Source organism: Rutidosis leptorrhynchoides, chromosome 9, assembly GCF_046630445.1.
Source record: "Rutidosis leptorrhynchoides isolate AG116_Rl617_1_P2 chromosome 9, CSIRO_AGI_Rlap_v1, whole genome shotgun sequence".
NCBI classification, from domain to species: Eukaryota; Viridiplantae; Streptophyta; class Magnoliopsida; order Asterales; family Asteraceae; genus Rutidosis; species Rutidosis leptorrhynchoides.
In genome coordinates this window covers 339,065,458-339,078,101 of record NC_092341.1, presented here as the reverse complement: position 1 = coordinate 339,078,101, position 12,644 = coordinate 339,065,458, and the positions used below count along the sequence as shown (strand labels likewise).

Genomic DNA, 12,644 nt, shown 5'->3' with positions numbered 1-12,644 from the left:
ATTTACATTCATGATTAGTTTTATTAATCATTTTAATTAACTAAGGTTGTTGGTTAATTACTTGGGTTTTAAATGGATTAATTTGTTAATTAAGTGAACTTGGGCTTTAGTAGTGAAATGGACTTATAACTTTGGGCTTACAAGCCCACCCTACACTTTAAGTGGACTAATTAGCCCACTCTTCCACTAGTAAGTATTACTTGAACATGGAAACTAGTTAGTTACATCAATTGGAATCTAGTTAACTTGTTATCCCCATGAAACCCCATCTTTTGTCCAACTTTTGAAGCTTTAACACACTAATAACCAAAAAACAACCCCCCCTCCCTATTTGCTGCAGAAACCGTGGCCTTAGAGCCATTAGAGGGAGGTTTTGGTTTCAATTTATTCATTACTTACTTACTAGAATTCTCTCTCAAAAACACACACACATACTTGCTTCATTTCTCTCTCAATTCTTCTACATTCTTGTAAGTAACTTGAAGCATTTCTCCCTTTCTTTTTCTTGCTAAAACCGTGGCCTTTCACCCTCTAATCATCATCATCATTTGTTGTTTGATACTTGTTGTTCATTGTTGTTAGTTACTTGTCTTTGTTAGTTAGTTATTTACATGTTGTTATGAATCAAACTCACTAGTTTGTTCATCACTTTATCTTGTATTAACAAGAACATTCAAGAACTAAACTCTCTAGTTTAGGTTCTACATATCTTTCTTTAAAGATTGCAAGTTCATGTGTTGATTAAAATCATACTTGTGATTCATGAAGTAAACTTTAAAGTTTACTTTCTTAAAGATCAAACTTTGGTTTGAATCTTTAAAGTATGAACAACCATGAACTAATTACTTGTTACTTAGTTTATTTACTTCATGTTATGCACTTTAATTTATGTTTGTTGGTTGTTATCGGTCAAATGTTACTAGTTAACTTTGATCTCATTAATCTTGAACTTAAAGTTAACTTAAAAGTTCAAGAACATGTAAATAAGTTTTCTTTAAATATAACTTTGTATACTTATGCTTGATCTAGAATTTTGAGTCTTGGATCTTCAAGATCTAACTAAGAACTATGTTCTACATCTTAAGATCTTGATTAGTTAGTTTACTTTCAAGTTTGTAACTTGTTATTAGCTTTAAATTCATGTATGTGTTAGATCTAAGACTTTGATGTAACTATGGTTCATCAAACTTCATACAACTCTTAAGTGAGTTGTGCTACATGTCTTGGACTTGCACAAGGGTTATGATGGTCAAAACTTGGTAAATATGATGTAAACACATCAATGAGTTGTACACTTGAAGCTATATGCATCAAGGATGAGAACCATGATGAACATCAAGCACCAAGATCACCGGAACTCACTTAAACTTACTGTTTCTGTCCAAACCCTACTGACCTGCTATTTCTGTAACAGACCAGTAGACCTGGGCTACTGAGACCATGATTTTTAGATATAACTTTTCGAGTAGATAACTTTTCATATAGGATTTATGGCCCTCCGATCGTCACTATGTCTTTTAACGTTGTGCAGAAATTTCAGACCTACTCGCACTTAAACCGTCACCACGGTTAAACGAAGACGAGTTTGCTTCTGTAAATTTTACCACACTTAACGGACTCATATACGGAGCCATGGTAACTGGTCTCACCTTAATTCAGTAAGGGTAGAGGCCGTGGTTACTAATCAAAGTCAGCTTTTGTTTTAAACTACTTTCATGAACGAAACCTACTTTACACCTTTTGTTAAATGATGAATGATGATGACCCTTAAGACCTTATTTACATACTTTTAAACCTTTTCGGACGATTTACTGACTTAGTACTATTTGACTTAGGTTGAGGACCTTCGGACCGATTACTTGCACACCTTTTCCGAACCGACTTTACGACTACATTATCATTGTGAGTTATAGCATTCCCTTTTTACTTTAACTTATTTTAAGAACTGAGAATACATGCGGATTTTATATTTTACATACTAGGCACGAGTACTTAAACTTATATATGTGTGGGTTATACAACGGCATAAACATTCCCTTTAGCTCGGTAACGTTTAATCATTGGTTTTTGAACCGTGAACGCGAATCTTAGATATGGATCCATATGGTTTAACATCCCCACTCGGGCTAGTCGCACTAGCATTTAATGAGTGTTTAATACTTTGTATACATACGCACTTTCCAAGTGTACTTTCAGGGGGTATAAACGTTAAGTTAGTTACCAAGTGCCCACGGTTAACATATACTTTATCATACTGTTTTGAAACGCTCTTTGTAGCACTGAAATCTCGTGGACTACCTTACTTACTGTTATACTTAAACTATAGCTCACCAACCTTTGTGTTGACATTTTTAAGCATGTTTTTCTCAGGTGCTTGAGGTTAGCTTCCGCTGTGTACTAGTCGTGATGTAGACACCCGCTGCTTAGAATTGCTATCGCCTGAACTACTTTATTTTGCATTCAAACATTAGTACTTTTGAACTATGACTTGTAACGACCATTGTGGTCACATACACTTATTATTTGCTTCTACTTAGTGAAGCATGCTTTTGGATTGTAAAACATTCGATGTTGGTTTAGACATCACTTTATTAATGAATGCAACAACCTTGTAACGATCCTATTGTTGATGATTCGTACACGATGGTTTTGTACGGGGCATCACAGATTCCCCATCTTGCCTCAAAGCAGTGATACTCTCATCTGTTTTCATAATAAAACCCCTTAGCAATTCCTCCAAAGGAGGCATCTTATTTTCTAGCTGCTGAACTGGTGGCATAGGCTTCTGGAAATTCCTAGGTGGTGCTTGCGGATTTCTATTATTAAACCCAGGCGGCCTGTACGGATATACCTTCTGATTGCCCTGATAACCCTGATTACCTTGATAAACTTGATTACCACTCTGATAATTGTTACCACCCGTATTGCTCGCCTGATTGAAAAACTGTCTTCCACCCGGAAATTCACCAAGGGCAAAATCACCCTTCTTAACATAACCCAGATAATTAGCATGTTCCTCCATTGACGCTTGATCTCAATCTTTGGTAAGATGCGGTCCTTGGCATAATTCACAACCCACCTTCATAGCATGCATCTCTTTAGTCATCGATTCCATTTGTCTTTTAACAGTTGCTAGTTGTGCTCTAACCGATGCGAGCTCATCACTAGTTTCGGTACTAGCAACATGAGAAGAGCGAGAAACATCTAATTCTTGATGCCAATCATACGAATGCGTGGCAGTATCTGAGATGATTTCGTAAGCGTCATCCGGAGTCTTTTTCATCAAAGAACCGCCTGCAGCAATATCAAGTTCTTTCCTCGTCGGCACATTAACACCTTTGTAGAAAATTTGGACCTTATTGAAGTTGTTCAACCCATGTTGAGGACAATTTCGTAACATTTTTCCGAATCGTGTCCAAGCATCATAAAGTGTCTCATGTGGCTTCTGAAGAAAGTGATTAATTTCGCTCTGCAGTTGAGCGGCCTTTGCAGCTGGGAAGAAACGTTGCAAAAATTTATCTTCCATTGTAGCCCAACTATCAATTTCACCTTCAGGCAATGAGTCTAACCAATCCTTGGCGTCATCTTTCAAAGACCAAGGAAAAACCCTCAAATAGATAACTGTTTTCACGATATTTGCAATCTTGAACAAGTTGCAAATGCTTTTAAAGTTCCGAAGATGCTCGAATGCATCCTCTTTCGGTGTACCCCTGAACTGACATTGATGAGTTATCATATTAAGAATCTGTCCCTTGACTTCAAAATTTGTAGTGACTGGTGGTTGCCTGATGGCGTGTCCGTTACCAGCCCTTGTGACTTTCATCAACGCTTCCATAGTCTGTCCTGCTGCTCCTTCAGCCATGTTAACTTCTTCCTTAATATACTCAAAATCTGGAATATAAAAAGGTAACTCAGCGAAATCCTCGGCGATTTCCTGTTCTTCTTTAGCTTTGCTGCGTGTGTAGTAAACTCTAGACGGTTCCAGAGTTATTGGTACCTAACCTGCGATCACACCACAACAAAAACTGCGCGTAAATCCAAACAAAAATAATAAAACAGAAAAATAACTTTTGCAAGAATTGCTTCTCACAAAAGGATCGAATAATCAAAAGCTTAACCAAATTTCCAATAAATACACCGCTCCCCGGCAGCGGCGCCAAAAAGTTGATGTGTAATTTCGTACTCTAAATTATTAGCTAAATACCTATCGATTATCACACAATACAGGCAACTATAACCAGTTCGTGTAGTAATTAAACAAGTATTTGACCAATTCGTTCCACAGAGAGCAGGTAATTGAAAACTTGAACTATTAATTATTCTAAGATTTAAAAGGGGGTTTTGTTGTAAAACTGATTAAACGCGAAAGTAAATTAAACTTAATTCAATAAGATGCAAAGGTATCCACTTAGCTACAATTCCCTAGGCTAGGATTGCTCGTTTAAACTTCGTTAAGTAAACAATTACAAAGATGTGACACTGTATTTATCTGTCGATTCCTACAGTTTAAGACTAATAACCTAAGTATAACTGTCGTTAACCTAGAGTTACTAACCAATTCACAATGATATTACTCAAGATTATAATCTAACTTAGGTTGGTTTGGTGTCCCTTACAACCTCACAATTATTGCAACTAATTTCAAGTTCAACCACTATACGATTAATTTTATTATCGGTGTCCCTCATAAAATCTCACGTATTCCTAAATTATTCACGTTCAATAATCTAGTAAAAGCTATTAATCAATTTAACTGTCGTTAGTTAATCAATAACTTCCGTGATTTAACAATCAATAAGCTTTAATAACGGTGGATCTTAGCTAGACATAAACTTGTGTAATTTTAATTAATTGTTATTAACCAAAAGATCGCAATCCATCACCTAGGTTCATGCATCTAAGTGAATACTAAATATTTAGCTACTCATGGCAAAACAAAGAACAAATAAATAAGAAAAAGAATTAAACATAATAATTGAATTGAATGAAGAACAAATTAATAAAAGTAATAGAAGTTAATACAAAGATTAAACTAACCAAGAATGATATTGTAGCTTAAACCCTTGTAAAACAATGAAGAAAGACAAAGAAATTCGTAACTAAAATTGCTGTGGAAGAAAATTCGTAAAATAAAACTGGATCCCCTAAATTGGGGTAAAATTCGTCTATTTATAGAATCTGGAAAACAGCTGAAACTGACTCAGGTCGCGTTCCGCGACACACCATCGCGATCCGCGACCACCTCATCGCGTTCCGCGATGACCATGACGCGACAAAGGTTTTTTAAACGCGATAGATTGGTTAGAACACCCTTTTTTTCCATGTCGTGTTCTAATGCACTTTGTCACATATCACGATGACCAAAACACGATAAACATCATCCTGAAGCGATGGAAACTGACTTTTTCACCCGAGACGCGTTTATCTTCAACTTTAACTCCGTTTTGGCTATATCTTCAATAAAAATCATCGTTAATGAGCCAACGAACCATAACTTGACACTTTCTTCATATTAAGCTTAAATAACTCGATATCTCCCTCAAAGTCTTTAAAATATCAACAAATGGACCAAGATAACGCCCAAAATATATGTATGAAAATGGCGTTATCAATTAGGTTTAGGGTTTAGTAAAGTAATGATTAGATTTAATGATTAAATGATTAGATTTAGTAATTATTATTATATGATTAGAGTTTAAGTAATTAATGATTAATAATTAAGAAATGATTAGGTAATGATTTATGTTAAATTAGGGTTTAATAATGATTATTATATAATTAAGGTTATATAATTAATGTTTAGGGTTTAAGTAGTATTAGGGTTTTATATTATTTAATGTTTATGTATATGTAGCATGTATATGTCGTGTATATATGTATGTATATATAGTGTTTTATTTTTTATTTATATATATATATATGTATATGTAGCCGTAGGTATATGTATATGTATTATATTTTTTTTTTTTACAATTAATAAACATGAGAAATAACATAAACATGATTAGGTTTTAGGATTTTGAAGATCTAAACATTTTTTTTAGCCGTATATGTATGTGTATGTATATGTTTATATTATTTTTTTATATGTATATGTATACGTGGTATATGTGTGTATATATATATATATATATATATATATATATATATATATATATATATATATATATATATATTGTATATTTTTAACAAGATTACATACATAATAGTGTTCCAACTAATTAGGGTTTAAAGATCAAACATTATATTATATATTTTTTTTAGTCGATACATATATATATGTATATATGTATGTCGATTGCATATGTATATATATAATGTTTAGGTTAATTAAACATGATTAATATGGATCAAGAACAAAACATGAATGAAAACAAGAATTGAATGAACAAATTAAATAGTTAGGTTTATAGTTTTTATACCTTGAAGATGGATGAAGATTAACAAAGAAAAGATGAGTATCACTTGAAGATGAAGATTAAAGCACTCGAATAACGAAGAACACGCTTGAAGATCTTGATGAACATGATGAACAAGCCCGGAAACAAGAAGTAATTAACCAAAACTTCAAAGTGGTGTGTGTGGTGTGTTCCTTGGCCGAAAACCACAAAGGAGAGGGAGAGGGTTTTAGAGATGATTGTAGATGTGATGAATGATGAAAATGAGCTAGCCTTCACCTCCTTTTATAGTTGTAATTGGAAGGATCTAGACCTAGGGACAAAATGGGAAAACTTGGTGCAAAAGTCAAGCTTTAGGGTTAGGTTTATGATGGTTGTTTTGGCCGATTTTTACCAAGGGCAAAAGGGTCTTTTTGCCCTTCCTAGATCACGGCTAGGGTTAGGAGGAAGGATGTGGATCTTTTTCCTTTTTGACTTTGTAGTTTGGTTTGGTTAAAATGGTTCCTTATAAGTTCCAGTTTACATGTTTAAAAGCTTTAAGTTTTGAGTTATTACATTTTATTCACGGAAGTTAATAAGCTTTTATTTTCATCTTTTATTAACTTGTCAATTATTGCACAAGGTTAATTAATATGTTTTATAATTCTTAATACTTAACAATTATTGGTTAAAGTTTAATCATTTAATTATATTGTTTGGGCATTTAATATTGGAAGAAATATAAAATGAAAAAATGAGGGTCGTTATATTACTCGATGCAAAAGATCTCTTATTGGAAAGTTTTGGTTGAACGTTTTAAAAAGATACTTTCGGGATGGAAGGCGAATCTTTTATCGATAGGTGGTCGACTAACGTTGATTCGTTCGGTATTGGGTTCTTTAGGAATATACTTCCTTTCGTTATTTAAATGTCCGAAGCATGTTTTAAATGAATCAGAAGGATTACGTTTTAGTTTTTTTTTTTTTTTTTGGGATAAACTTTTGATAATAAAAAGATGCATTGGATTAGATGGGATCAAGTGTTAGCATCATTCGATCATGGGGGTTTAAATATCGGTAGTTTACGGGCTTTTAATTACGCTCTTCTTTTCAAGTAGATATGGCGTTTTGTATATACTCCCAAAGCAATGTGGTGTACTTTAATCATTTAATTATATTGTTTGGGCATTTAATATTGGAAGAAATATAAAATGAAAAAAATGAGGGTCGTTATATGTCTCGATGCAAAAGATCTCTTATTGGAAAGTTTTGGTTGAACGTTTTAAAAAGAAACTTTCGGGATGGAAGGCGAATCTTTTATCGATAGGTGATCGACTAACGTTGATTCGTTCGGTATTGGGTTCTTTAGGAATATACTTCCTTTCGTTATTTAAATGTCCGAAGCATGTTTTAAAAGAATTAGAAGGATTACGTTTTAGTTTTTTTGGGGATAAACTTCCGATAATAAAAAGATGCATTGGATTAGATGAGATCAAGTGTTATCATCATTCGATCATGGAGGTTTAAGTATCGGTAGTTTACGGGCTTTTAATTACACTCTTCTTTTCAAGTGGATATGGCGTTTTGTATATACTCCCAAAGCAATGTGGTGTACTGTTGTTTGTGCAATACATGGAGTCCAAGGAGGTTTAGATGGATCTCTTGGTTCTAATTCAAGTTGCTGGTCATCTATTGTAAAATTGTTCATGAAAGCGAAACAGTTCTTAAATCTAAGGTGGGTAATGGAAGGTCAGTTATCTTTTGGAAGGACAATTGGAAAGGTGATGGTGCCTTATGTTCGAAATATAATAGATTGTTCCACCTTGATACTAATGCAGATTGCTCACTAGGTGATAGATTTGTGGCTGGTAATTGGTATTGGAGTTGGTGTAGACAACATATCGGGCCTGGTAATGAAGCTATGCTGGTGCAGCTATGTTCGGACATTAGTCCAATTGTTTCATCAACTGAAGAAGATTCTTGGTCTTGGTCGATAGCTTCAGATGGTTCATTCAGGGTCAACGAAACACGTTACTACATCGATGATACAATATTGCCTAGTGCAGATCTAAATATGTTATGGTACAAACAATTGCCTCGGAAGATTAATATTTTTATTTGAAGAGTCATGTGGGATAGACTTCCTACTCATCTAAATCTATCGGCGCGGGGATTATAAATTAACGAGATTGGGTGTAATTTATGCGATTATCGGGTCGAATCATTATCTCATGTTCTCTTCGGGTGCGAATTGGCGCGTCAAGTTTGGCAGAAGATTAAGACTTGGATTAATATTGGTAACGTTCCTGATTTTGTGAGTTGAGAAGACTGGTTCGTTTGGTTCGAAGGTTGGCACACAAACTTGGATTCTAAAGTCAGGTTATATACTATCATGGCATCCTTCCTATGGCATTCATGGCATTCATGGAGATATCGCAACAACATCTTGTTCGGTTCTCGTTCGTTAAATAAGGATCATTTATTTGACTCCATCCGTAATTTTTCTTATAATTGGCTTTGTAGTAGAGGAAAATGTAACATCCGTTGGGATGATTGGCTTATAAACACATTGTAATTGTAATCGCTTCGTTTGTTTGTTTTACCCTCTAGTGCCTTACTAGAGGGGTTTTTAATAAAATTCAACTTTGCTGGTAAAAAAAAGCGCGTTGTTTTAAACTCGGGTATGAGTCTTTATGAAGAAGGGGAGGATGATGCATATGCGTTTGGTAATTCATATGTGTTTGATCCAAGAGGTCCAATCGGTACAACTAGGGCCGAAATAGTTTCTACCTTCGAGTAGGCCGAACGAATGGAAATAGGTTAATGGTTGGGTCTGGGATAACAAGCCATGACTTGTGAAGGAAGCTACAAGACTTTGTTTACAGTTTTAATTATCTTATTTTCTTATTTAATTTATTTTGTTGCTAGTACTTAAACCTTCCGTGAAGATTGTTTTGATTCAGTGTATTTTGAGATTAGGTTTATTAAAATAAATGAGCCGTAGGCTTATGAGGTTTCATAATATTTGTGAACCTGTTACTATTTCGATTGCCTATCAGTTTTGGTCCTCCATTATAAAACGTTTTGAAATAAACAAGGTAATAACTCAAGACGTTGAATTTTAACTTGTAATCTTTTTGCAAAAGAGTCAACTTTACCAATCCATTAAATAAATAAAATAGTAAGGTTAAACACCAATGTTAACTTGGTCCCCGTATCTATAATTGGTATCACCTATTCAATAACAACTTGCATTAGAATCAATTAGAATTAGAATTAGAATTTTCTTAATATTTTTTTTTTTTGAAAGGCAAGCAAATATATGATTGATCAAACCACAACATATACAAGAGTTTGAGGGAAACCCTCACTAACAAACTAAAGTTTGCAAGAAGGCAAACTTACACGACTTTTACAAAACGACTATACTATTCTAAGATATACAATCGCATTGATCCAAGAAAGCCAATCTAATTTACATTTCTTTTTTAAACGATGGGAAATCCACTCGAAGGATCGAATTTGTATCTCGTTCAAAGCAAAGGGGATATTCCAACTCGAACCACGAAAGACTTTGTTGTTTCTATTCTTCCAATTGTGATACGCGCCTATCCATTCGACCGCTTGCCAAACCATCTTTCCTAGGGATGACATAGGGACCGATCCATTACCGCGTAATATCTCATTTAGACTTAAGTTTGTAACATTCCGAAAGCCCCACCATGAGTATACTTGCTCCCATAAATCAAACGCAAATTTACAAAACAAAAGCGTATGATCTACGGATTCAAGACCATCGTCACAAATCGGACACCTAATACTATGCAAATCAATACCTCGCTTATCGAGTTCGGTTCTCGTTGGAAGACGTTTTTGAGTAGCCCCCCAAACGAAAACTTCAACTTTTTTTGGAACGAGGTAGTTGCGCATAGTACGCGTGTTGATGCCCATACTGAAATGTCCCGTTCATATTGATTATAAACGTTCCATATTAATTGATTTCGTCGCGAGGTTTTGACCTCTATATGAGACGTTTTTCAAAGACTGCATTCATTTTTAAAACAACCATAACCTTTATTTTATCTATAAAGGTTTAAAAAGCATTACGTAGATTATCAAATAATGATAATCTAAAATATACCGTTTACACACGACCATTACATAATGGTTTACAATAAGAATATATTACATCAAAAATAAGTTTCTTGAATGCAGTTTTTACATAATATCATACAAGCATGGACTCCAAATCTTGTCCTTATTTTAGTATGCAACAGCGGAAGCTCTTAATAATCACCTGAGAATAAACATGCTTAAAACGTCAACAAAAATGTTGGTGAGTTATAGGTTTAACCTATATATTATCAAATCATAATAATAGACCACAAGATTTCATATTTCAATATACATCCCATACATAGAGATAAAAATCATTCATATGGTGAACACCTGGTAACCGACATTAACAAGATGCATATAAGAATATCCCCTATCATTCCGGGAAATCCTTCGGACATGATAAAAACGAATTCGAAGTACTAAAGCATCCGGTACTTTGGATGGGGTTCGTTAGGCCCAATAGATCTATCTTTAGGATTCGCGTCAATTAGTAGATCGGTTTACTAATTCTTAGGTTACCAAGCAAAAGGGGCATATTCGGCTTCGATCATTCACCCATATAATGTAGTTTCAATTACTTGTGTCTATTTCGTAAAACATTTATAAAACTGCATGTATTCTCATCCCAAAATATTAGATTTTTAAAAGTGGGACAATAACTCACTTTCACAGATTTTTACTTCGTCGGGAAGTAAGACTTGGCCACTGGTCGATTCACGAACCTATAACAAATATGTACATATATATCAAAGTATGTTCAAAATATATTTACAACATTTTTAATACGTTTTACTGTTTTAAGTTTATTAAGTCAGCTGTCCTTGTTAGTAACCTACAACTAGTTGTCCATAATTAGATGTACAGAAATAAATTGATATATATTATCTTGAATCAATCCACGACCCAGTGTATACACATCTCAGGCTAGATCACAACTCAAACTATATATATTTTTGGAATCAACCTCAACCCTGTATAGCTAACTCCAACATTACTGCATATAGAGTGTATATGGTTGTTCCAAATAATATATATAGATGGGTCGATATGATATGTCAAAACATTTGCATACGTGTCTATGGTATCCCAAGATTACATAATATATTAGAATACATGTATAATACAATAGAAGTTAGCTAGGATATGATTAATATAGATTTGTTACAAATTTTCACGTAGCTACAACAAGAAAAATTATCCAATCTTGTTTTACCCATAACTTCTTCATTTTAAATCCGTTTTGAGTGTTTCAAGTTGCTATGGTTTCATATTGAACTTAAGTTTATGAATATAAACAGAAAAAGTATAATTTTATAGTCATAAATACAGGTTACAAGTCATTTTTGTAAAGGTAGTCATTTCAGTCGAAAGAACGACGTCTAGATGACCATTTTGGAAAACATACTTTCACTTTGAGTTTAACCATGATTTTTGGATATAGTTTCATGTTCATAAGAAAAATTATTTTCCCAGAAGAACAACTTTTAAATCAAAGTTTATCATAGTTTTTATTTAACTAACCCAAAACAGCCCGCGGTGTTACTACAACGGCGTATATCCGGTTTTACGGTGTTTTCCGATTTTAAATCATTAAATTAGCATATAATATAGATATAGAACATGTGTTTAGTTGATTTTAAAAGTCAAGTTAGAAGGATTAACTTTTGTTTGCGAATAAGTTTAGAATTAACTAAACTAGGTTCTAGTGATTTCAAGTTTAAACCTTCGAATAAGGTAGTTTTATATATATGAATCGAATGATGTTATGAACATCATTACTACCTCAGGTTTTGTGGATAGACCTACTGGAAATTAGAAAAATAGATCTAGCTTCAAAGGATCCTTGGATGGCTTGAAAGTTCTTGAAGCAGAATCATGACACGAAAACAAGTTCAAGTAAGATTTCCACTCGAAATAAGATTGTTATAGTTATAGAAATTGAATTAAAGATTGAATATGAGTATTACCTTGTATTAGAAAGATATCTTACTGTAAATAAGAAAGATTTCTTGAAGTTGGATGATCACTTTACAATATTGGAAGTAAGCTAGCAAACTTGGAAGTATTCTTTATTTTATGATACTAGAACTTATAGAATTTATGAAGAACACTTAGAACTTGAAGATAGAACTTGAGAGAGATCACTTAG

The 12,644-nt window shown here is 33.7% G+C and overlaps 1 protein-coding gene across 1 annotated transcript; it reads right to left on the bottom strand.

The window, feature by feature from the left end:
• Positions 1-9,799: 9,799 nt before the first annotated feature.
• On the bottom strand, positions 9,800-10,327 carry LOC139869106 (uncharacterized). The gene has a single exon (XM_071857431.1). The coding sequence runs from the start codon at positions 10,325-10,327 to the stop codon at positions 9,800-9,802; it is 528 nt and encodes a 175-aa protein (XP_071713532.1).
• Between the last annotated feature and the right edge of the window lie 2,317 nt (positions 10,328-12,644).

What these genes read in the sequence shown, in the direction of transcription:
- LOC139869106 (XM_071857431.1), bottom strand. Translation starts at nt 10,327, where the DNA reads ATGGGCATCAACACGCGTACTATGCGCAACTACCTCGTTCCAAAAAAA.